We start from the raw sequence: 25,577 nt of genomic DNA, 5'->3' as shown, positions 1-25,577 counted from the left end.
TAAACTTTGTTATTTTTATCTAAAGATACTAAAAATACATGCCCTTACCACTATCACGTTTTATTAAGTTCTTTTTCCTGATTCTCTTTGTTGAGAGGAAGGTAATAAATCTATTTATTTGCAATCACGTATCGATATAAGATTCGATTATCGATGTTCTCGAGTGACGGTCGAACGTGGTTGGTTATTAAAATTTCACATCACTATTATTGAAAAAGTATCGGCGTCTTGTTGTCTTCGCGATTGTGGATTTTTCCGATTTTTTATTCATAATAGTTCTTTGAAGTAATTCTTGTTCAGAATTAAATAATAGAACTTATGATTAACTAATTTAATACAAGAATGGATGTTAAATCGTATCTGCATTCTTGGTGTGCCAAGAAAAGCTTGAACCCTGTTTTTGATGTTCGTGCTACTGGTATGTGAATTTTAAATGTATTGATCTAAATAACTTCTTATTCCTGTGTTAATAGAGTAATTAATGTCGCTAAGCCTTAATTAGCTTTGTTTGTTTTGTGTTATTTTAGGTTAGGTTTTTAAGTAACCTCAAACTAGTAAAAAATAGGTACTAAACAAAAATAAGAATTCCTTCGACAGTAACAAAGCCCACGTTATTTGGAGTAGGTGGTTCTTAGATGCGTAGGTTACTAAATGCATTATTATTTTTTAAGTAATCGACAGTTCATAAATGTCTATGATCATCATAAAGGGGTATACAGCAAAAGCCTACAGCAAAAAGTACCATAAATATGTTTGTTGTAGGTCCAAAGCACCGTCAACGTTTCCTCTGCGAGGTGCGAGTGGACGGTATAACCTATGTCGGTGCTGGTAACTCTACAACCAAGAAAGAGGCTCAGTTCAACGCTGCTAGGGACTTCGTTAACTACCTGCAGCGGACTGGCCAAGTTGACGGCAATGATCTACCGGAAGAGGTCCGAGTGAAACAAGAAAATGAGGGGCCGCAAATGGGCCCTGGTCCTGGGCCAGTCATGCATAATGAACCTCAGAGGAGACCAGTTTTTCAGGTAAAAATAAGTTATATCTCCTTTGAAGGTGTTCTATTCAATAAGGTGTTTAAGAACCTTAAATGCTATGAATTTTACTAGTATTAAAAGCTTAGCAAGAGCTTGAAATTATTTTGAAATTGAGATCCCTAGTTATCTTACATGAAGCTTTGTAACATTTTTACCCTAGCATCATCATATCACCATTTCAGCCACAGGATGTCCACTGCTGAACATAGGCCTCTCCCAATGATTTTTTTATCGGATGGGTTACCTTAGCTCATAGTTTTAATTTAATAACTCTTTTTATATCCTTGACATTTTAGGAGGGTATGGGTCCAGACAGCATGGGTCAAGCGTACCATGCGTATGGTGGTCAAAATCAAAACTTTACGTACATGGATCGTCTTCAACAACAAAAGAATGTTGAGGAAGCAGAAGACTTGGATGTGAATGCAAGCTTGCATGGAAACTGGACGATGGAAAATGCTAAGTCTAAGCTCCATCAGTTCATGCAAGTCAACAAAATCAACGCTGAATATGTCTATAAGGCCGTAGGGCCAGATCACACACGGTTTGTAAAACAAAGACCTAAATCTTTTGTTTACTATATTTTATCTAATAATATTTTCTTAGTTCATAAATTACATATTTATTATTTCTTGAACTAGAAATCACTGGATGGCATAAGATATTAATAAGAAATATCTTTTGCCATCACTGATGAATTTAGGTTTTTATCCATGCTTTTAGACAAGCTACAGATTATTCATAGTAACTGAAAAATCCGTAGCTGCATTATCATAATTTCTTCTGGAGATGTGGCCAAGTATAAAAAAAGTGTTTGACGGAGAATGTGTAATTCGCATAATGAAGGCGTAGAGGTTTATATTAGTATAAAAAGTGCACATTCTGCATCAGACCCAAGAAAATTATGTATTACTTATGTATGAAGCTGCTTAGTAAAGTAGTCACTACATAATGTTATTAGGTCTGTAATTCTAATAATTATTATGGTAGCAGAACAAATTCCAAGACAAAATACTGTTTAAGGGCTGATTTTTCAATCGTCGGATATCTTTTTACTAAAGAATAAATTTGTCATTTTGACATATTTCCCCTAGCGGAACAGTCAATGTGTCAAATTTATTCTTCAGTTAAAAGTTATTCGACGATTGAAAAATCGGCCCTAAATCAAGTACTCCGATCGCCATAATTCCAACATTTAAAAATATCATAAATTAATACTCCAGTTTTTATTTTTGTCTGTGTAGTAACCAAAGTGACAGCCATACTATAGGTTTAAAAGAAAAAATATCTAGCTGACTCAAATAAAATCTGGAGTACAGAATATATTAGGGAAGTCTTTACACCAAGATCTAGCATTCACCTAATGCCTAAGCGCTCCTGCACACGACGCCGCTACCGCGCCGCCGCCGCGCCGTCGCCGCGCCTTTGCACTGTTCATACGCGTCGTGTGCAGGAGCGCTAAAAGATATCTTTACAAAATGCTACCTGGTAAAGACTTTGCTAAAATGGTTTCATTCATTTCATTATTGCTAGAGAAAATGTTCTAAGTACATGAGCATGTTCACTAGCTAAACCGTGGATTAATCACCTTTGACAATACCTTTGAAATACTAATTTCTTGAAAAAGTTTATAAAAGGGAAAGGAACTACCCAAGGTCCAGGGAAATACCCAAATAACCATTGAAAAATAGGAACTGCAGAAATTGGTGGTGGTAACTCAAACAAAAAATTAATAAACATACAAATAAATGAGTTAAAGTCTCGAAGGTACTGTCAAAGGAACTGCTTTAAATAATCCAAAATGATGAACAGAGAAATATGGCTTTATGGATGACTTGTTCATATTGATCAGTCTTGGAATTTGTTCTGAACGCAGGTGCCGAGGTGTCACTTGGCCACATCTCCAGAATGTCTCCGGTATTTAGTACCGTAGTGTTACATAATGGTAAGTTACCTACAAAACCTATGTGCATGTGTCATATAAAGGCCGTAGCACATTTATCAACCCGGATAGGGATTGTAACCGTATCAAATTAATCGAGGTAGTCAGTATTCTTTATATGAAACTCCATACTTCAACGTACATTCTGCACGGTAACGTAAACGCCTCGCCTCACAAAAGGCGATACGGTGTTGATCCCTTTCCGAGTAGATATGTTTGCTTAATAATAATAATAATAATAATAAAAACGTTTATTGCTTTTTATACATAAAAGGAATTACAAGAAACAAAATTACATTATAAGCTTAAAATAACTTATGCTAAAAGAAAAAGCAAATGGAGGTGGCTCAGCATGTGCCGCCAAGGACTACCTGCCCTAGACAGCGCTGGTTTTCAGCCACCACCATTTCTCTTAAGGTGTTGGTCGAGAAAATGGTCACGGGGGCTTCGAAAAAAAAAATGAGTCAAAAAAAATAAATAAACATTTAAACTGACTAAAAAAATAGAAAAAATACACTTTTTCTGCGTGTGTAGTGTAAGTGTGTAGTGTAAGTGTGTAGTGTGTGTGTGGTGTGTGTGTGTTTTTGTGTTTTGTACTGTATGCTACGCGAAATAATCTCTTAGGGGCAGTAGTTTCCAGTACCCACGGCGAAGATCTTCTGCATCTATCTGTTTCTTAAGTAAGGCAGCTTTATATTTACTTTTGAAACCCTGAATGCTCATTTTTTGTTTCATAGGCGGGGGTAGATCGTTCCATATACTGGCTGCATAGAACTTGAAAGATCCTCTATAACGCGTAGAATTGTGTTTAGGTATTCTAAGTGAGTTTTGCAATACAGATCGCAGGCTCCTCTGTGTGTTGTTTTTAACCCAGGTAAGTTTTTCAAATAGGTACTACGGTTTTTTATTCCAGATTACTCTGTGTACAGTGCAGGCAAAATGGAGTTCACTGCGAGCCTTCATATTAAGGATACCTTTCTTATTCAAGTAAGGAGTTATATATTCCCTCCATGGCACATTGTAGCAGAAACGAATACAGGCATTTTGTACGCGTTGAATCGCCTTTTCGGTCCGGGTATTAAGTTTGGGTCCGATCACCGCGCTGCAGTAATTAAAAGGAGAAAGGACAAGTACGTCAGCCAAAAGTAATCTCAATTCTTCACGTAAGTACGGTCTAATTTTGTATAATATCTTAAGTTTGAAAAAAGCATTTCTAATTTTACTGTTTACGTGATCTTCGTATTTTTGCTCCCCATCTAGGAGTAAACCCAAATTTCGCGCGGAGTTTACCCTCTGTAAGACGACATTATTGATGGAAATTTCTTCATTGCAATCTACAACTCTTTTTATTTGATTTTTTGTTCCCAAGATCAAGACCTGCGATTTATTAGGATTCAGTACTAAAGAATTTTTATTAGACCAGGTGTAAATATTTTGGAGATCCTCATTAATATTCCTTACAGCATCCCTAGTGTCTTTGCTATCAAAAGAGTAGTACAGCTGTGTGTCGTCCGCATATAAATGGTATTTACACGTTTTTATGCACTGTGGAAGGTCAGCAGTAAAAATTGTGAACAGAACAGGACTCAATATAGAGCCCTGCGGAACTCCTCGTACTATTTTTCCAGGAAACGAGAGTGACTTTTTGCCATCATTTCCGTAAGTAACTACTGTCTGTTCTCTGTTCACTAAAAAAGATTCGAACCACTTACATGCGCCAGTTGAGAAACCGTAATGATTTAGTTTTGCCAATAGAAGCTGTGGATGTAAACAATCAAATGCTCGTGTATAATCCAAGAGAATCAATATGCTACTCAATCCCCCATCTGAAGCCTCCGCGAGATCATCCGTCACTTGGAGTAAGGCTGTTTCAGTTCCGTGCCCTCGACGAAATCCAGACTGGAATTTAGGCACAATATCATTCCTGTCCAAATAGTTTACTACTTGTTTTAACACAACCCTCTCCAGTATTTTTGATAGAACCGGTAAAATTGATATAGGACGCAGGTCTTTCAGTTCATCTGCGGAGTCTTTTTTGGGTATAGGCCTAACTAGTGCTTTTTTCCATTGCGCGGGGAAGGTGTGGGTCTCTATAGATTTATTAATAATTGCTGTTATAACAGAAAGAGTTTTGTGCAGAGTTGACTTAATCATCTTTATGTTCAAACCATCCTGTCCTGACGAGTTTGTTGTAATACTGTTGATAATGTTAAACACTTCTGCTTCTGTTGTTGGCTCTAAGTTAAAGGTATTTTGTTGTTTAGGTTTCCCAATACTAGTCGAGACATCGTTCAAATCGACGTCTTGGCAAGTTGGTAGTGCAAGAAAATAATCACTGATTTTATTCGGATCATTTAAATGGTCAGGTATATTGTCCGCGTGCCTGTTGTTGAGAAGGGTGGTATTCTTTATATTTTTCCATTATATATTAGGCTTTTTTAGATTATTATTTACTAGCTTTCCGCCCGCGGCTTCGCCCGCGTGGAATTTTGTCTGTCACAGAAAAACTTTATCGCGCGCGTCCCTGTTTCAAAAACCGGGATAAAAACTATCCTATGTTCTTTCCCGGGACTCAAACTATCTCTATGCCAAATTTCATCAAAATCGGTTGCGAGGTTTAAGCGGGAAAGCGTAACAGACAGACAGACAGACAGACAGACAGACAGAGTTACTTTCGCATTTATAATATTAGTTGGGATTAGTTGGGATGAACGAATTAAAATATGCTTTTTTTTCATGTTTAATTGCTGTCGTTGTATAGTTCTTTAAACTGCGGTAATAATTTTTAGCCGAGTCCGTTTTGGTTTTGTGAGATTTAACTAAAGCTTCGTCTCTTAAGGTCATCATAAATTTTATTGTATCGGTGATCCATGGTTTACGTTTATCTTTAATAATTATTTTCCGTATAGGTGCATGAAGGTCAAAGAGAGCTAATATATAGCTTAACCCCCTTATTAATAAAAAGTTATACCTAGGATGAACCCTGGATTAAAATGACATTTTCATACTGAATGTCAATTTAAGCCAGAGTTTAACTAGGGTTTAACATAATAACTTTTATTAATAAGGGGGTAATAGTATACTTACACACATCACACACATTAGATATCAGACATCAGAGGCATTTCTATGTATTATTTTCACTCAGAATTTACTAGTTAATAGTTATCTTTTCAATGAGGATCAGTACTGTTGTAGAAAATGCAATAAAACTAGTATCTACGTTAATCTTTAAGACATAAGAAAGATATATCTTTTTGAATTATCCAAATCGGACCATTACTTACGAAGATATTAAGTAATAAACATAGGCCGTTTTTGCCGCTAAAAGTCAACGTACGCAAGGCCGCGTGACGTCATTATATCCGAATCGAGCGCAGCCGGCGTACTAATGGGATGGAAAATATTTTTTTCCGGCTAAACTATCAGTTTTAGAAAAAAACTTTTAATAACATTTATTCTTCAAAATAAAGTAACCTATCGACCAGTAATTTTTAAAAATAAAAATTGTGAAAAATAAGTATTGCTATGTCCAAAAACCACATTTTCATAGGATTCGATGCAATGCGGAGACGCGGTTGGGGTGAGTGTAACTTAATGATTGTTTGTATTGGGGTCGTTCTACTTTTAAGGTCTTAACCATGAAAAAAAATAAAGAAAGCTATTTAGTACATTTCATACGACTGAAATGTAGGAAAATTACCATAGATTCGGTATCTGTAGACCAGCAGCTCAGTTTTGTATCAAAACTTATATATTTTTTGCGTTTTACTAGACTAAGATGGAAAAAAATGTATCCTTCGTCACGAAATTCAGTTGTTTAAAACTCGATAAATTAAAAGAAATTTCAATAGATATTTGCATTTATTATTACAAAATCTCAGCTTAAATCAGTCTTGGACAATTGGTAGTTAATCGTTATTTAATCAGGTAACAATTCCATAAAAATCAACAGTTTGTCCCTTTCGTCACATTTACACCTTTAAAACTTAACAAAAATCAATTATTTTTCTCTTTTATAAAGTTATATTGAAAAAGTAGTATTACACACTAAAAACCAAGTATTACACGACATAAATGAGTTACAAAAAGAGTTAACACTCGCATTTTTGTTGTTTAAGAGATAATATTTATTAGGGGACGAGATCAAACTCTTCGTAACGAAGGAGACGTAAATGTGATGAAGTAGACATCTAACAATTAATAATCAATCTAACTTGAAAACTAATGAGTGTCTCAGCCATTTTTCATTAAGCACAGGCATATCTTTGCTTATTACTAAAATAGATAATGAAAAATATGAGGAAAATCAGCAAGAACCTACACAAATAGGAACTGAAACTAAGAGTATTAAGGAAAAAAAAACATTTCAAAAACTGCTTCAACTGGTTTACTAAACGAATACAAAATTCGTATACCTTTTTCTGAGGTGTTTTTAGTATTCTTAACATATTATCTAACTGCACAAAGGACACATCGTTTAGATGTAGGATCACCTGTTACGAAGGATACGTGTGACGAAGTATACAATTTTCCAAAAAGATCAATAATAATCGTAAATAACGATAATTTGGATCGAAAACTATACTTTATCTTAAAGATTACATAAAAACAAATCATGTTTACAGTAAAACAATTTAAAATTCGTTAAATAAATACCAAAAACCGCTGTGACTAAGGATACGCCCAATAAACACACGCCGCCCGTTTTCGTGCTTGATGTAAAAGAAGTGACAAGCTGGCTATGTTAAACACTTGATTTGAGTTTCGTTCTATACTCTATGGTCTATGGCCTTTCGTTATAATAGAAAACGTGATCTACTCACGTATTTTTTAAGAACTTATTTTAATATTTGACTGTTCGTGACGATGGATACTCCAATTTTCGGGACAATCTTTCGTCACACCAAAAATATATATTTTTACAGATAAATAAAATTAAACTTTGTAGTTACCATGTTTAACAATTTATATCTCTTTTTATTTAAAAATAAATGTGTGGCTTCAACAAATTATTTCTAAAAAACGTAATAGTTCTAAGCAACACCTAATGGGGACATGCCGTTTTAGCTTTGTTATAAAAGTTTGAAGTCATTTTTTTAACACAGTTAAATTGTAATTGAAACTTAGTGTAACTAGATAATCTAAACAGGTGTTATTAACTTTATTTATATAAACTAAATGATAGTTTCTTCATTTTGTATTAAGTATTAACCTTCGTTATTGTGGGGACAACCTTATTTTTGTGATGGACTCTAAAAGTAGAACCACCCATTGAACATAATAATACTTAATATGATGCTAATACCCAGTTTCTGGCCTGGGGGGGGGGGGGGGATAAGTCATACCCAGCTTATAGCCTGGGGGGAGGGGCAAGCCTTACCCAGCTTCTGGCCTTGGTGGGAGGGGGGAGAGGCAAGTCATACCCAGTTTCTGGCCTGGGGGGGGGGGGGGGGGGGTGAGTAATACCCAGCTTCCGGCCGAGGGGGAGTCATACCTAGCTTATGCTTATGGACTGGGGGAAGGGGCTAGCCTTACCCAGCTTCTGGCTTGGGGAGAGGGGGGGGGGGGAGGGGTCAAGTCATAACCAGTTTCTAGGGCTGGGGGGAGGGGCTAGCCTTACCCAGCTTATGGCCTGGGGGAGGGGGGGGTCAAGTCATACCCAGTTTCTGGCATTTCTGGCATGGGGGGGGGGGTGTCATACCCAGCTTCTGGCCGAAGGGGAGCCATATCCAGCTTATGCTTATGGCCTGGGGGTAGGGGCAAGCCTTACCTAGCTTCTGGCCTGGGGGTAGGGGCAAGCCTTACCTAGCTTCTGGCCTGGGGGGAGGGGGAGGGGTCAAGTCATACCCAGTTTCGGGCCGGGGGGGGGGGGGGGGGGGTAAATCATACCCAACTTCGGGCCGAGGGGGAAGTCATGCCCAGTTTATGACCTGGGGAGAGGAGAGGGGCGGGGTAGTCATACCCAGCTTCTAGGCTAAGATTAAATAGATTTCCAGCACGGAGCGGCTGTCCTTCCTGCAGCAGCTGGCCCGCCCATGGGAACGGCGAATAGATAGGTAGGTGCGTAGGTTTAACTCAGAAAAACTAAATAACAGGTAGGTATTATATTAAGTGTACATCGAAATGATTTTCATAGCAATGTCATATTGTTAGAAGTTATACCTTATTGTTAGAAGTAAATAAATTAATACTTATACATTTTTATATTTTACTTGGAAGAAGATATGACTCTAACAACACTTATGTACACTTTATTTGAATAAATCGCCAAATATACCACCGCGGAGACCCCAATCGCGTCTCTGCGTGCCATTGAATCGTATGAGCGTATGGATTTTTTGCGTTATTTTTCACAATTTCCATTTTTAAAAATTACCTATCGATAGCTTACTTTATTCTGATGAATAAATGTCATTACAAGTTTTTCTCTAAAACTGATAATTTGGCTAGAAAAAAATATTTTCTATCCACGCAGTACGCCGGCAGCGTTCGGATCGGATATAATGACGTCATCGTCCCCGCGCCGGGCGGTCAGTGAACTTTTTTAGTAATTTGGCCATAACTTCGTCAATTTTTGTCGTAGAACAAAAATTTTTGCACTGTGTATTAAGGATTTCTTAGCCCTATAAATCTGCATTCACAGCTAAAAATCGAAATGATCCTCATTGAGTCTCATTAACAACGGAGATCGCAAGCATGCTCTACTACCATGATTGACAGTCATGATGTAATCTTAACGTAAGTGTCTCGTTAAACACTCGACATTGGCGAAACCAGTGTGCTTCAAATACGCACCATTAAAACCATTAAACAGAATAGTAATATATCGAATTCAGACGATGTGATGTCTAAAATCGATATAATTCCACGATGAGATTTTTGCGTGGCGTTCATGTCAGCCCGTATGAACCAAATCTTTTGATGCCACATCCATCGTAAAAAAAAAATAAATAAAAAATGCATTTGGCGAAGGTTTTATCAATATTTAACATACTCTTCGAACACATTTCTGCCGTGCTAGCGATATCAGCAGTAATTCCATTTTATGGCCAAACTATAATGAGCTCTATTTCAGATGAGTTGAAAGGACTTTTTTTAACAGCAAAATATTGGAGTTACTGCTGATATCGCTAGCACGGCAGATGTCTTTTCTCTCGTTTCAATATCCACTAACAGTTCTATCAGGCCTGTTCATCTCCGCGAGTTTACATCGAAAACAAAACACGCACGATTGCCCCCTACAAGAGTACTATTCGACAAGGCCTCACATACGAGCGAACATTGACTCACGCACGCGTATTCTTGTGTATGATGGAAAAAAATAAAGAAAATGGTGTACTAAATACTGTGCAGTATTTAACTGCCTAAATAATAATAAAAACACAGAATGTACTTTTTTAAGTTGCCTGAAGACACTGAGAGGTAAATAAGTAGTTAATATTATTCATGATAATTCATGCTAAATCATGTATTTCCTCCGCCATTTTCTGCAGATTGGCACCTCACGTCACATCATTTTACCGAAGTCAGCCCTATAGCTTCGGCGCAGTACCGATCACTGACGTTTGTCAACAAAACTTCTGACAAACTTGCTTGACTCTTGAGACAGGCTAAATTACACCATATTGTTAATGACATTGAGCATACATTTTTTTAAATACCTTCGCGAAGTAAAACTTCTGTACGTAGTACTTATTATTATTCTGTGGTTCTATGCCTACAGGAGTTTCTGCTGCGAGATGACCATATACGTCCGCCAACTCGGGCGCAACGTGACAGGGCGCGAGACGGCTTCGAACAAGCAGACGGCTAGCAAGTCCTGTGCATTGTCGTTGGTTAGACAGCTATACCATCTTGGAGTTATCGAAGCTTTTAGCGGCACTTTGAAGAAAGACAGGTAATTGTTGAAAAAATAACCTTGTGTATAGATCGTTTCATCCACGAAAAGCGCCCCTCTATTCTTTCGCTAATGTTTGAGTATACACGCTAAATCATCCATGAGTGCACACGCACACTACAATAATGCCGCTCGGATTGCTCGGATCTAATAACTCCCCGCACCCCGCGCTTCCCTCGACCAAAAATTCGTGGGGCGCGTCTTCATGGATGAAACAATCTAAGACATTGGTAAAGCAGCAAATGCTATAGCACAAAAGAGTTCACTGATAAGCGCTGGATTTTGTGCCTTGTCGTTGGTTAGGCAGCATTACCATCTTGGAGTTATCGAAGCTTTTAGCGGCACTTTGAGGAAAGACAGGTAATTGTTGAAAGAATAACCTTGTCTATAAGGCATTCTGTCAAACATTTGACACCTGCAGCCTGTGGTGTGACTTCACGCCGTCTGTTGCAAAAGATAAGTCTTTAGCGTTATAGGTAACGCTCTCAGGGTCCAGTACAACAATGCCTTCAGGATTCTGATGGGGCTATCAAGGTTCTGCAGTGCTTCATCTATGTTCGCATTGTTCGCGGAAGCGCGTGTGGATGACTTCTACGCGATCATCTGTAAACGAACGGTTTCGAAACTTGCGAGGATACGAGAAGGAAAGAGATAGAAAATTATGTACCTAGATAATAAGTAAGGCAGCAAAGTATGCGATAGCGCAGACAGGAGTTGTTCACTGGTATGCATTGGATAGCTGTCTGCAGTGTTTTGCTGTTAAATTAGGAAATAAGCGCCATCACTAACACAAGTGCCTTAACATTGGTCTATTTAACATTTAATTACAATTTCAGGAGCGGAGAAGGTCTGATGAAACCATACCCAGTGGCGATCAGTCCAGAACTTGAAGCGAAACTTGAAGACACCTTACGAGGTTAGTGTGTAAAACAATTTATTCTCAAAACAAAATATGAAATACAGTACTGGATTCAAGCAGGGCACATAGTACGTAGAACTGACGGCCGATGGGGCAGCAAGGTTCAAAGCAAGGCCACATACCGGAAAGCGCAGTACAGGACATCCACCTACAAGGTGGACTGACGACCTCATAAAGGCAGCAGGAATGCGCTGGATGCTGGCCGCTACCAACCGGCCATTGTGGAAATCATTGGGGGAGGCCTATGTTCAGCAGTGGACGTCCTACTATGGCTGAAATTATGATGGATGATGATGATGATTGATATGAGACGTGGGACACGAGTGAAACAACTGCTTGCTAAAGACACACTGGTTTATTTCTACAATATGGTTGGTGGTCACACACATTTATTAATGTGTAACTACCCACATACACAACAATGATGATGACTGGATACAAAATGTATTTCCCTTGTTTCAGAGTTGGAAATCGAGCCAGTAGATGTGAACAACGCCAACGTCCAACAATCTGAAGGCCAAGACGGGAAGACGGTGGTGACCATATTACAGCTGGACCGCGTGCGAGCGATGCGGGAGGCGCGGCCGACGCCCGGGGGCGTGGTCTCGTGGTCCCCGCCCCAAGCCAACTGGAACCCTTGGACGAGCTGTAATATTGGTGAGTCAGTATTTATAGAGGGATAGGAAGATTTCCAACGTGTAACCAGAAGAAGACAGCCTGAAAATAGGACAGGAAGAGTGACTACTATCTTGTAGCTGGACCAGCACCTGGATAGTAAGTCAATTGTTTTATAGAGGAATGGGATGTTCAGTTTGACTGGGCTGTGTCCGCACTTAGCCTTCTTTTGGGTCGTTGTGCGGGATTTTTGGTTTTCTTTCTTATCCAACCAACACGCGACAGCTTGTCCAGGCCACTACAGGCTTCCGGCAGTGATGCTGGAACTTGGAGAATTTGGGCCTGTTGATTTACCTCACTTCTGCATTCCATAAGCAAGTGCTGGGGCGTTTCTTCTGCCTCCATACAGCCTTTGCATAGTAGGCTGTCTATCACACATGGGGCTATGAGTCAGTTGAAGGAGAGTAGGTCAAGATGAAAAGACTGTGGTAACTATCTCACAGCTGGACCAAGGTCTGTAGTGGTCGCAATATTGGTTAGTCAATTGTTTTATGGAGAGATAGGATAAGACGTCCAACATTTAGCTGAAGGAAAACAGCCTTGAACAAGACGGGAAGACGGTGGTGACCATATTACAGCTGGACCGCGTGCGAGCGATGCGGGAGGCGCGGCCGACGCCCGGGGGCGTGGTCTCGTGGTCCCCGCCCCAAGCCAACTGGAACCCCTGGACGAGCTGCAATATTGGTGAGTCTATTGTTTTAGGAAGATTTCCAATGTGTAACCAGAAGAAGACAGCCTGAAAATAGGACAGGAACAGTGATGAGTATCTTATAGCTGGACCGGCACGTGGATAGTAAGTCAATGAGGGCTATCGTTTTTATACTTAACAGTTGGCACCCCTGGCGATTGACAGGACCTTACTCTACAGTGGCGCCATCTTGATGAGTGCAAATGCGATAGTCCTCCTACCACTTTAGCACTCACCAGTTGGTGCCACTGTCTTCGCTACTAGCAAGTGACAGGACCTTACTCTACAGTGGCGCAAACTGGTGAGCGCTAAAACGATAGCCCTCATTGTTTTATAGAGGAATGGGATGTTCAGTTTGACTGGGCTGTATCCGCACTTAGCCTTCTTTTGGATCATTGTGCGGGATTTTTGGTTTTCTTTCTTATCCAACCAACACGCGACAGCTTGTCCAGGCCACTACAGGTTTCCGGCAGTGATGCTGAAGATTGGAGAATTTGGACCCGATGATCTTACCGCGCTCCTGCATTCCATAAGCAAGTGCTGTGGCGTTTCTTCTACCTCCATACAGCCTTTGCATAGTAGGCTGTCTATCACACATGGGGTTGCCTGACAATAGTGCAAACTAGCGTCTTAGTCAAGACGGGAAGACGGTGGTGACCATATTACAGCTGGACCGCGTGCGAGCGATGCGGGAGGCGCGGCCGACGCCCGGGGGCGTGGTCTCGTGGTCCCCGCCCCAAGCCAACTGGAACCCCTGGACGAGCTGTAATATTGGTGAGTCTATATTTGTAGAGCGATTAAAATCTTCCAATTTTTAGCTGAAGAGCTGCCTTGACCGAAACGCGAAGACAGTGAAGACAACTGGACCAACGACTTTACTGCATGTAACATCTGTAAGTCAATTAGGTTTTATAAAGAGGTGGGATATATCCCTCCCAATATTTAGCTGAAGGAGAGCTGCCTTGGCCAATAAAACGGGAAGATAGTTTGTGACCATCTAATAGCTGGAAGGACACCTGGACTGCGTGTAACATTGGAAGGTCAATTGTTTATTGAAGAATGAGATAAAACGTCCAGCTCTTAGATGAAGAAGAGCTGTTTGAAAAGTCTCGAGCAAGACAGTAAGAGCGGGGCCTGAAAGCTGTCTGAAAGTAGTGCAAATTAGCGTCCTGGTTAAGACGGGACCTAAGCCTGGGCGCAACATTGGTGAATCGACTGTTTTATAGAGGGATAGGATAAGACGTCCAACATTTAGCTGAAGGAAAGCAGCCTTGAACAAGACGGGAAGACGGTGGTGACCATATTACAACTAGACCGCGTGCGAGCGATGCGGGAGGCGCGGCCGACGCCCGGGGGCGTGGTCTCGTGGTCCCCGCCCCAAGCTAACTGGAACCCCTGGACGAGCTGTAATATTGGTGAGTCAGTATTTAACTTAAGGAGCTCTAGGTTAAGACGAAAAGGCAGTGGTAACTATCTCACAGTTGGACCAAGGCCTGGTGGATATAGAGGTATAGAATTGTCCATTATTTAGCTGAGCCTAGGTCAAGACGGAAGACAGTGGTGACAGCTGGATCAACGACTTGACTACAAGTAACTCTGTAAGTCAATTAGGTTTTAAAGAGGGATGGGATATAGCCCCTTCCAATATTCAGCTGAAGGAGAACTGCCTTAGTCAAAATGGGAAGACCAGAAGACCATTGTAAAACTGGACTGGCACCTGGACTGACTGTAACATTAGTAACTCGATTGCTTTATAGAGGAGTGGGGTCAATTTATTAGTTTGACTGGGCTTTATCAGCACGTAGCCCTCTGTTAGGCCCTTGCGTGGCATAATTTGTGGTTCTCTTCCTTCTCCAACTAACCCGGATCGCCCCAAAACGCAAATAGCTTGACCAGAACACTGCAGGCTTCCGGCAGTGATGGCCCGTTGATTTACCACGCTCCTGCTTTCCATAACCACGTGCTATGGCATTCCTTCTGACCTCTAAAACTAACATGTTAGTTAACTAAAAGTCTAAAAACTTGTAACTAAAAAACTCGAAATGTAAACATTGAAATTCATATAACATTTTCTTGCTCTACAGATGAGGGTCCACTAGCCAAGATGTCGCTGGATGACATCAGTTCTGACCTGGAGAAGAGTCACCGCGATTTGTGTCAAAACAGCCAGCTGTATCAGGTACCTACATAATAAAAAATCTCATGGTGTATTGGTCTAATTTACCTGATATTCTTCAGCTAATCATACAATGTTGTTATAGGATAGTATACGTGAAAGAGAGAGCCTGCCTGTGTTCGGCATGCGATCTCAAATCATGGACGCCATCAATGAGAACCCGGTCATCATCATCAGGGGTAACACTGGCTGCGGCAAGACTACTCAGGTAAATTCCGTAAAAAAGAAAAGTCTGAAAATAATGGTCATATTATACCTTAATTCTTTAGAATCCAGAAATGTAAACAAACACTTTCATACACAATTACACCATAATCACTTACGTGTTCATAATATCATACACATTATTTAACAAGCCCATGAAACCAACTTTATTCTCACGATTAAACAAGTTTGAAATCGATCTTTGAAACAAATTATTTTAGCAAAATACGTGGAAGATGAGTGAGACTTGTCAAATTGACTTTATTTTTCATTAGTTTTGAACTTTATGTTATCTCACTAAAGTACAAAATATGCTAGCATCAATTCTGCAACCACTAGATAAAGGTTTGAAGCGTGACTTCGCCTAAGTACAGAAAGTGGCATTTTTGGTGTCTTCGTGTCACGTCTGAACCATTACACTCAGATGATATCACCCAGGTGAATTGATTCTTTATGTGAGATGTGAGATTATGTGGGTGAATAAAAAAAAAGTCCACAAATGAATGAAAATAATCGCATTTGTTCAAGACCAAGAAGGGTGATATCACATCCATTCTAACTTATGAAATATATCTTTATTCTAAGTAATCTCAAAGAATGAATACCCAAAAACTTATTGTAAACTGTCCAGGTGTGCCAATTCATACTGGATGACTACATAGCTAGCGGACAAGGCGCGTGGGCGAACATCTTCGTGACGCAGCCGCGGCGAATATCCGCCGTCAGCGTCGCCGAGCGGGTCGCCAACGAGCGCTGCGAGGAGCTAGGGAATAGTGTGGGGTGAGTCATCATCATCATCATCATCATCATCATCATTTCAGCCACAGGACGCTTCCAGATGCTGCAAGGCAAGTGTTGGGTAAGCATCATCATCATTTTTTCAGCCACAGGACATCCACTGTTGAAGATGGACCTCCCCCAGTGGTTTCCAGATGCTGTGAGGAGCTGGGTAATAGTGTGGGGTGAGTGCGTCATCATCATCATCATCATTTCAGCCACAGGACGTCCACTGATGAACATAGGCTTCCCTCAATGATGATGAGTTGGTAGCAGCTTGCATCCAGCACGTAAATAACTTGCATTCCAGAACTTTGCTGCCCTATCAGTTGTACATAGCCACATTAGCAGGCGAATCCGTCGGGTCAGCGACTTTAGTTCGTTCACGTTCGTTGTACTACCCGTTCGCGTTAAGTTTGCCGGTCCGTGGAATGCGCGTCCCCTCCCCCAACCGCGATTAAACGCAATTAGTTGATGATTAAACGCAATCAATGTGTTTCTTCCCTTCGAGTGACGTCATATGGCTAGCGGCAAACTAACTTAAAGCGAACGGATAGTAGACTAGTCTCTATGCATACTGGACGACTACGTAGCAAGCGGACAAGGCGCGTGGGCGAACATCTTCGTGACGCAGCCGCGGCGAATATCCGCCGTCAGCGTCGCCGAGCGGGTCGCCAACGAGCGCTGCGAGGAGCTAGGGAATAGTGTGGGGTGAGTCTAGATTAGTTGTGAGATCCGCAGGAAAACCGGAGTTACTGGCACAGCCCGCAGAATGAGGGCTATCGTTTTAGCGCTCACTAGTTAGCGCCACTGTAGAGTAAGGTCCTGTCACTTGCTAGTAGCGAAGACAGTGGCACCAACTGGTGAGCGCTAAAGTGGTAGGAGGACTATCGCATTTGCACTCATCAAGATGGCGTCACTGTAAAGTAAGGTCCTGTCAATCGCCAGGGGTGCCAACTGTTAAGTATAAAAACGATAGCCCTCATTGCCAAACTTAAGTGGCAGTGGGCGGGGCTTAGCTCGTAGAACTGATGGAAGTTGAAGCAGAAAAGTTCTCAAATGGTGACTACGGGTCGGAAGACGTAATGTTTGCAGACCTTCATTCAGGTGGACCGATATGAGCGTCGCCGAGCGAGTCTCCAACTAGCGCTGCGAGGAGCTAGGCAATAGTGTGGGGTGAGTCATCATCATCATCATCATCATTATCACCATTCCAGCCACAGGACGTGCACTCCTGAACATATGTGTCGCCGAGCCTATGGATAACAGTGTGGGGTAAGTGAGTCATCATCATCATTGCAGTCATAGGACGCCCACTGCTGAATATAGGCGTTGCCTAGCGAACGCTGCGAGGAGCTAGGGAATAGTGTGGAGTGAGTGAGTCATCACCATCATTTCAGCCACAGGACATCCACAAGATGGGCCTCCCCCAGTGATTTCCAGATGCTGTGAGGAGCTGGGTAATAGTGTGCGGTGAGTTTCATCATCATCATCATTTCAGCCACAGGACGTCCACTGCTGAACATAGGCTTCTCTCAATGATGATGAGTTGGTAGCAGCTTGCATCCAGCACGTAAATAACTTCCATTCCAGAACTTTGCTGCCCTATCACTTGTACATAGCCACATTAGCAGGCGAATCCGTCGGGTCAGCGACTTTAGTTCGTTTACGTTCGTTGTACTACCCGTTCGCGCTAAGTTTGCCGGTCCGTGGAATGCGCGTCCCCTCCCCCAACCGCGATTAAACGCAATTAGTTAGTGATTAAACGCAATTAATGTGTCTCTTCCCTTCGAGTGACGTCATATCGCCAGCGGCAAACTTAAAGCGAACGGATAGTAGTCTAGTCTCTATGCATACTGGACGACTACATAGCAAGCGGACAAGGCGCGTGGGCGAACATCTTCGTGACGCAGCCGCGGCGAATATCCGCCGTCAGCGTCGCCGAGCGGGTCGCCAACGAGCGCTGCGAGGAGCTAGGGAATAGTGTGGGGTGAGTCATCATCATCATCATCATTATCACCATTCCTGCACTCCTGAACAATATATGTGTCACCGAGCGAATGGCCAACGAACTGGGCAACAGTGTGGGGTAAGTGAGTCATCGTCATCATTACAGTCATAGGTCGTCCACTTCTTAGACGCCGCCGAGCGCTGCGAGGAGCTAGGGAATAGTGTGGGGTGAGTCATCATCATCATCATCATCACCATTCCAGCCACAGGACGTACACTGCTGGACATAGGCGTCGCCGAGCGAATGACCAACGAACTGTGCAACAGTGTGAGGTGAGCTTCATCATCGTCATCATCATCATCATCATTTCAGCTACAGGATGTCCACAGCTGGACATAGGCGTCGCTGATCGAATAGCCAACGAACTGTGCAACAGTGTGAGGTGAGTGAGTCATCATCATCATCATTTCAGCCAGAGGACGCTTCCAGATGCTGCAAGGAGCAAGGCATAAGTGTTGGGTAGGCTTCATCATCATTATTTTAACCACAGGACATCCACTGTTGAAGATGGGCCTCCCCAGTGGTTTCCAGGTACTGTGAGGAGCTGGGTAATAGTGTGCGGTAGGTTTCATCATCATTTCGTCACAGGACGTCCACTCCTGAAAACATAGTCTCCCCTCTATGATGATGAGTTGGTAGCCATCGCTTTCCTGCTGCCTTTAAGAGGTCTTCGATCCACCTTGTGGGTGGACGTCCTATTGGTTGTGATTGCAGGCATATGACCTTAATTCCAGAACCTTACTGCGTTATTTCATTAGTCGTCAGTTATACGTGCTATGTGCGCCCATTGCCAATTATTCAGCTTGATAAACTGTAAAAATTTACAGTTAAATATTAAAATGGACAGACAGCAGTGCTAAGAACTTCGTAGTGTACTTCATTTGATTGTTACAAATATTTTGTCCTCAGATATTCGGTGCGATTCGAGTCCGTATTGCCAAGGCCGTACGGATCAATATTGTTCTGCACTGTGGGTGTTCTGCTGAGAAAACTGGAGGGTGGCTTGAGAGGCGTCAGTCACGTTCTTGTCGATGAAGTAAGTTTAACTATGAGCTTAATAAGTTGTTAGTTTTCTTTGTTTTTCGACAGCAAAGTCTGTTCGAGATTTCGAGCAAAACTCGGCCAATTCAATTTTCACGGTTTTTAATAAAAAATGTTTTACCACTCTTCCAGTAATTTTTTAATGTTCGTATGAATAGCACGTCCAGCTAAACATATTATGTAGTCGTATTAGGTTGTATTTTGCTACAAAAAATTATAGTCCGATGTCCTGTCCTATATTTTACTTCTGTGGACTCTTTAAACAGTCTCATAAGTGTAATTTTTTTCTATAACAGGTCCACGAACGAGATGCGGATACGGATTTCGCGTTGATTTTGCTCAGAGACATGGCACACACGTACCCGGATCTCCGGATCATTCTCATGTCCGCCACAGTCGACACTACGCTGTTCACCTCTTACTTTGGCAACTGTCCTGTTATTGAGGTAAGTCTGCTGATTTGTCCGCCTAAAAGAAAGTCGTTAAAGTGGAAAGTGACTTATATGAGGTTTTCCTAGGTTCCATTTATTAGTTTTTCCTAATATAAAAGTGTTATGCCCGTTTTCACCATCAATTCCTAATTTTAAGTCACCCCTATGAAAACAAATTCCTGTTATCTGTTACCATAGGGGTCACTTAAAAATTAGGGATTGATGGTGAAAACGGGCATTAATCTATCTTATGGGGCCTATGTATTTTCATCAAAACGGAAATACGTTAAACTTTTTTATGTATTTTTGGTAGGTTCATAGTTAGCTACAGCTTTAACGGTTCTTCTTGTGATCGCCAGCTCCATCCCTAGATACGGACATACAGTTAGGCCTCAGCCTCGAGTTTAGCGGGCAGCGGGGCGGGAGCGGCGGCGGCGCGGGAGCGGCAGGATCTTATGCGTAAAATCAAATAGACCGGTTTTCGAAAACAGCGGCGCGGGAGCGGGCAACGAGCGGGCAGCGGCGCGGGAGCGGGCAACGAGCGAGCAGCGCTTTCCTTCTTTTGCCCACAATAAATCGAGCGTTAGGAATAAATTTGAATCGAAATAAAATTGTCGCCTTTGCTCAGATATTTCGTTTGCGAATAAAAACAAATATCTCGACAACACAACCCCGAACACAACACTTCGCCGCTAAAGCGCCGCGCGAGCTGCCCGCTTGTTTCGAGAACGGGTCTGCGTTGCCCGCCCCGCTCCCGCGCCGCCGCCGCTCCCGCCCCGCTGCCCGCTAAACTCGAGGCTGAGGCCTTACAAACGTCAATTCTAAACATCTCTTTTTTCGAAGCCGTCGTTAAATACACTCAAAAATACTTTTATCAACTTTTTTTTACCAACACAGGTCCCCGGCCGCACGTATCCAGTCCGTCAATATTTCTTAGAGGACTGCATAGAGCTGACCAAGTTCGTGCCTCCGATCGACTCGAGGAAACGCAAGTCCTCGGGAAAGAGGGCGAATAAGGACGACGAGGAAGATGATGATGAAGGTAAATAAAAATAAATAAATAAAATAAAAATAAAAAGTATTTATTTCGGATAACAGGGATCCATAATGTTAGTAAAAACTTAGGCTATGTTAGTATCTTATTTCTAAAACAGACTTCGTCCTGCTGAACATGTGACCGATCAGTGGACAATCCCCACTATCGGCTATCTCCTTCAGTACGCTGTGGCAGCTGCCGCGCACTCTGTGCAGTAATGATGCGCACTTTTTGCGCATTATAGATTCAAAGCTATCTACGCCCGCCAACGCAAACACACTACAAAACCGCGGCAGCCGCAACAGCGCCCTGAAGGCGTTATTGTATTGGACACGCAGAGCACTGTAGGCCTTTTTGGTATAGTTGTTCCATAAGCTGCACGAATAAAATGACACACAATATGCTTTAAAAAGCGTTATTTTAACAGTATCTGTGCAGCGACCAAATCTATGTGCCAACATATTCGCCCTGACCGACAGCGCCCTACGTTCCCTATCAATATCTTCATCGTCTTTAAGGCTGTCAGTCACGATATGTCCAAGATATTTAAATTTATAAACTCTTTCTAAGGGTTCATCATAGAGGTTTATAAGGGGAACTACATTAGGGTAAAGATCGTTATTCCACAAAGACGCGCTCCACCAATTTTTGGTCAAAGGAAGCCCGGGGTGCGGGGAGTTTGATCCGAGCAATCTAAGCAGTTGTGGTGCTTTACTGAGACTTCATATTATGGACTATTTATGAGAATCCGAAAAATCACGCTGCACTGTTTTGTTTCATTTGCCTACACTCATGCACTTTCACGAACACTTAATGGTTAATAATGCTCAATAAGTTTATTGCTTCCATAATAGTAATATAGGTTGTTGATGACAGTGAGGGATCAGAGGTTTAAGAGTGAAAAATATAAGAAAATATCCAAGTAAATTCGCGTTTAATTTCGAGACGTTGCTTACAAGACAGCTATCAAAAACAGATTTATTCTTAAAAAAATAAAATAAAAAAGTATAAAATGCAAAGAGGTTCGGTTTGTCACATAGGTGTTATAGCCTGACCAGGAACATAAAAACCCTGGCATAGAGGCGCGTCAATTGCATTTGATAGTTGCAACACTGAGTACAGTCGTACCTGTGTTAAATTAATAGGCTAACTTTATGTATCAGGATTCAGGATTACGGGCTAATTTGATATTTTCATGAATTAACGAAAAAATATTATTATAGGTAACCTGGTTTAAATAAATTAAATGAAAACATCAATCGAGCTAGTAGGATTTATTTTATTATTCATCAATAATCAAATTCAGAACTTGAATATTCAACTGCAATGTCTGCTCATGAACGCTTCAAACTCGGTACTTCTTTCCCAATTCCTTTTTCTTTTTTTTTTTTTCTTTCTTTCTTTCAATTCCATAAAATTCAACACTTAGAAAGTGACAAAAAACTTTAAAATAGGTAGTTGAAACAAACCACAGCTAATTTTTATAGTGGACTGTACTATACGATAAACATGTCAATCAATTTGACACCCTTGTCGGAAAAAATATTCAATGAAAATATTGTCCGAACCCTTAGTATTTCTCTTCGACAAATACTTTAACACATTGTGAACCACTTTTCTTTCACGACTATAAAAAGATTTTAGCTATGTAATTCACAAAATCAATTGCGCACATTTAAAATAAAGTTTGTTTACACTTTGACAGCAATAGACTGACATGCAAGGTGACATGTCAATGAAGTTTTCAGTTACTGTTGCCATTAAAAGAAATTAGTACCATTAGTTTTCCGCAACATGGCGAGGGTTTTTATGTTCCTGGTCAGGCTATACAATAATATACCATTATTACACATTAAATAATAGTCGTCCAAACACAAATTTTAGAAAATTGTCCAAAGCGTACCTGCGCATCGATGTGAAACGCAAATCTGTAAATCCTCCAATAATGCACGTGCTTGGAATTTATTTTAATTTGGCGGCCATTTTGATAATCTTTATTTGTATTTCAAATAGGTCTCGGCGGGGACGAGCAAGATGAAGACATGAACAAGAACTGCCAATTGAGCAACGACTATTCGCCGGAAACGGCAAGGTCTCTCCAGCAACTCTCGGAAAAAGATGTGAGTTGAGACAACCCTATTGCACTATTTTTTATTGCGCTGATTCTGCTCCACACTGATGTCTGGAGCCTATAATGGATGGTATTGTTTGTTTACACATACAATGTCACTATTTTGTTGCAATTTCTTACAAAACTTGCGCGCAAAAAGCAAATCTAGTATGTAAAATCATCAAACTTCTAATGCTCGTAACTCAGTTCAGACTGAGTTTAGAGGTATACATGTCATAGTGAGTTTGGTTTATTACATTATTTTATCATAAAAAAAACAAGGTTTGGTCGATGGCCGCGCGAAAAAAAAGACGCCAATTTCCGTCATTGTCTTTTTGTTGTTGCAAATCTTAGCTTCATTATTCGCTCAAGTTAATGCTACTATCCTAAACTGCGTCAAAAACTTGTTGAAATATTTTGAGTTGTACTATTCTTTATCTACGTGAACTGGTGAAATTAACCCAAGTAAAAGCTTACAATTAAACACTCCATTACAGATGAGCTTCGAACTCATAGAAGCCATACTGACCTACATCGCCAACCTGAACAAGGAAGGCGCCGTACTAGTGTTCCTCCCCGGTTGGAATCTCATCTTCGCGCTGATGAAGCATCTGACCCAGCACCGCATGTTCGGGGACCAGTCCCAGTTTGTGATACTGCCGTTGCACAGCCAGATACCGAGGGAGGATCAGAAGAAGGTGTTTGTTACGCCTCCGCCGGGAATTACCAAGGTAGGTAGATAGGCGTGGATCTAGTCTCATAAAAGAAACAGAAAATCTTGACAATGTGCTGTGAAATCTTGCTAACTAATTCTACAGCATAAAAAGGCTCTTTCCAATCCTAAGGTGCTCAAATATCATAGCTTTAGGTATAGGACCAATATCTAAGTAAATAAAAAACTCAAATGAAATACAAACCATTGTAAATTGCCTGTATGCGAAAGTAGATTTGAATAGAATGAAAATAAAAAGTTGATTTTCGAGATTTCCAGTTGTTTCCAGAAGAGTTTCATTTCAGCACTAATAAAAAGAATCCCCCTTTTCGAATTGGTCACGGTATTTTTACATTCGTTCGTCAGTGATGGAGTATGGATCTGAAACGTGGTCGCTTACTATGGGCCTCATAAGAAGGCTCAATGTCACCCAAAGGGCGATGGAGCGGGCTATGCTCAGAGTTTCCCTGCGTGATCGAATGAGAAATTTTTACATACTGTAATAAAAATAATAATAACATTTTGCCAATATAAAAATTACTCACCGTAGTTATTTATTTACAGGTGATTCTGTCGACCAACATCGCAGAAACGTCAATCACGATCAACGACGTGGTCTACGTCATAGACTCTTGCAAGGCCAAGATGAAACTGTTCACGTCGCACAACAACATGACGTCATACGCCACTGTGTGGGCCAGCAGGACTAATTTGGAGCAGGTTAGTATTTCTATGCCATTCGTGCGTAAAAAAAAGATTTTCAGGCTTAAATTAAAGGTATAAAGTACACAGTCAACGTCATAGACTCGTGCAAAGTTAAGATGAAACTGTTCACGTCACACAATAACATGACGTCATACGCCACTAATTAGGAGCAGGTTAGCTATTTATGATTGACCTTTTATAAAAACCAGTGGTGGAAATAGCCTGCAGAATTGCTAAAATTAAGTGGTAGTGGGTAGGGCACATAGCTCGTAGAGCTGATGGCCGTTGGGACAGAAAAGTTCTCGAGTGGCGACCACGAGCCGGGAGACGTATTGAGCAGGCCCTCCACTAGGTGGACCGACGATCTAAGGTCGCAGAAAGAACCTGGATTCGGGCAGCGCAGGACCGGTCTTTGTGGAAATCCTTTTAGTGGGAGGCCTTTGTCCAGCAGTGGTCGTCATTTGGCTGAAACGACGACCTAATAAGAAATGCCAAAAGCAAATTCAATAATAATATTTTGTGTTTGTCACAGCGCAAAGGCAGGGCAGGTCGTGTGAGGCCTGGCGTTTGCTTCACGCTTTGCACCAGAGCGCGCTTCGACAAGTTAGAAGAACACCAAACGGCTGAGATGTTCCGCACTCCGCTGCATGAACTGGCTCTCAGGTACTTATTTGTTATTATTCCTTCAACATCAGTTGACCTAGGATGCACGCCACAATATAATTTTATCGTTGATTTTAGACGACAAATGTGTCAGGCAAAAACGAAAAAAAATTTATCGTGGCGCACATACTAGGCCCAATGGTAATTAATTAAGTCACCACTGCAGAAAGACAACCCTCTAAATTACCAGAGACAAAAGGGATGTTTCCTGGGTAAAAAAGCAAGAGTTTTAATTAGTCCGTCAGTTAGCTTATCAAAAACTACTCGACACGTATTTTTCACTTTTTAAAACTAATGAAAATGTAAAGAGATAAAGCGTGCTAAAGTTCTAAAGAAAAGGCCCGTGACGTCAGTGAGTGCGTAAAACTGCAGCACTTTGTGACGTCGCGCGAAACTTCAACGCACTATAACTTTGTAATTATTTGTTTGATTGACAATTCAAAATATACATGTTAAATATTTTTTTATATCAAAATTGACGGACTAAAATATTTTTTTTTAGGAAACTAGCCTAATGTAGTATTTTGTCTACGCTTCCCCACGTTTGGCAAGA

At 41.2% G+C, this 25,577-nt stretch overlaps 1 protein-coding gene across 1 annotated transcript in view; it reads left to right on the top strand.

Moving 5' to 3' along the window:
- Positions 1 to 222: 222 nt before the first annotated feature.
- LOC135083748 (dosage compensation regulator) overlaps positions 223 to 25,577 on the top strand; it is a 41,708-nt gene continuing 16,353 nt past the window's right edge. Inside the window, exons 1-16 of the mRNA XM_063978488.1 lie at positions 223 to 418; positions 763 to 1,025; positions 1,331 to 1,578; positions 10,703 to 10,876; positions 11,713 to 11,792; positions 12,258 to 12,452; positions 15,243 to 15,337; positions 15,420 to 15,542; positions 16,170 to 16,318; positions 19,236 to 19,362; positions 19,664 to 19,813; positions 20,696 to 20,840; positions 22,848 to 22,954; positions 23,442 to 23,675; positions 24,221 to 24,376; positions 24,894 to 25,024. Of these exons, the coding sequence (XP_063834558.1) occupies positions 343 to 418; positions 763 to 1,025; positions 1,331 to 1,578; positions 10,703 to 10,876; positions 11,713 to 11,792; positions 12,258 to 12,452; positions 15,243 to 15,337; positions 15,420 to 15,542; positions 16,170 to 16,318; positions 19,236 to 19,362; positions 19,664 to 19,813; positions 20,696 to 20,840; positions 22,848 to 22,954; positions 23,442 to 23,675; positions 24,221 to 24,376; positions 24,894 to 25,024 (2,453 nt within the window). The 5' untranslated portion in view covers positions 223 to 342. The remainder of the gene's footprint in view (positions 419 to 762; positions 1,026 to 1,330; positions 1,579 to 10,702; positions 10,877 to 11,712; positions 11,793 to 12,257; positions 12,453 to 15,242; positions 15,338 to 15,419; positions 15,543 to 16,169; positions 16,319 to 19,235; positions 19,363 to 19,663; positions 19,814 to 20,695; positions 20,841 to 22,847; positions 22,955 to 23,441; positions 23,676 to 24,220; positions 24,377 to 24,893; positions 25,025 to 25,577) is intronic.

Source organism: Ostrinia nubilalis, chromosome 24, assembly GCF_963855985.1.
Source record: "Ostrinia nubilalis chromosome 24, ilOstNubi1.1, whole genome shotgun sequence".
NCBI classification, from domain to species: Eukaryota; Metazoa; Arthropoda; class Insecta; order Lepidoptera; family Crambidae; genus Ostrinia; species Ostrinia nubilalis.
Note: the sequence above shows the minus strand (reverse complement) of the source record. Positions and strands in the feature narration are given on the sequence as shown.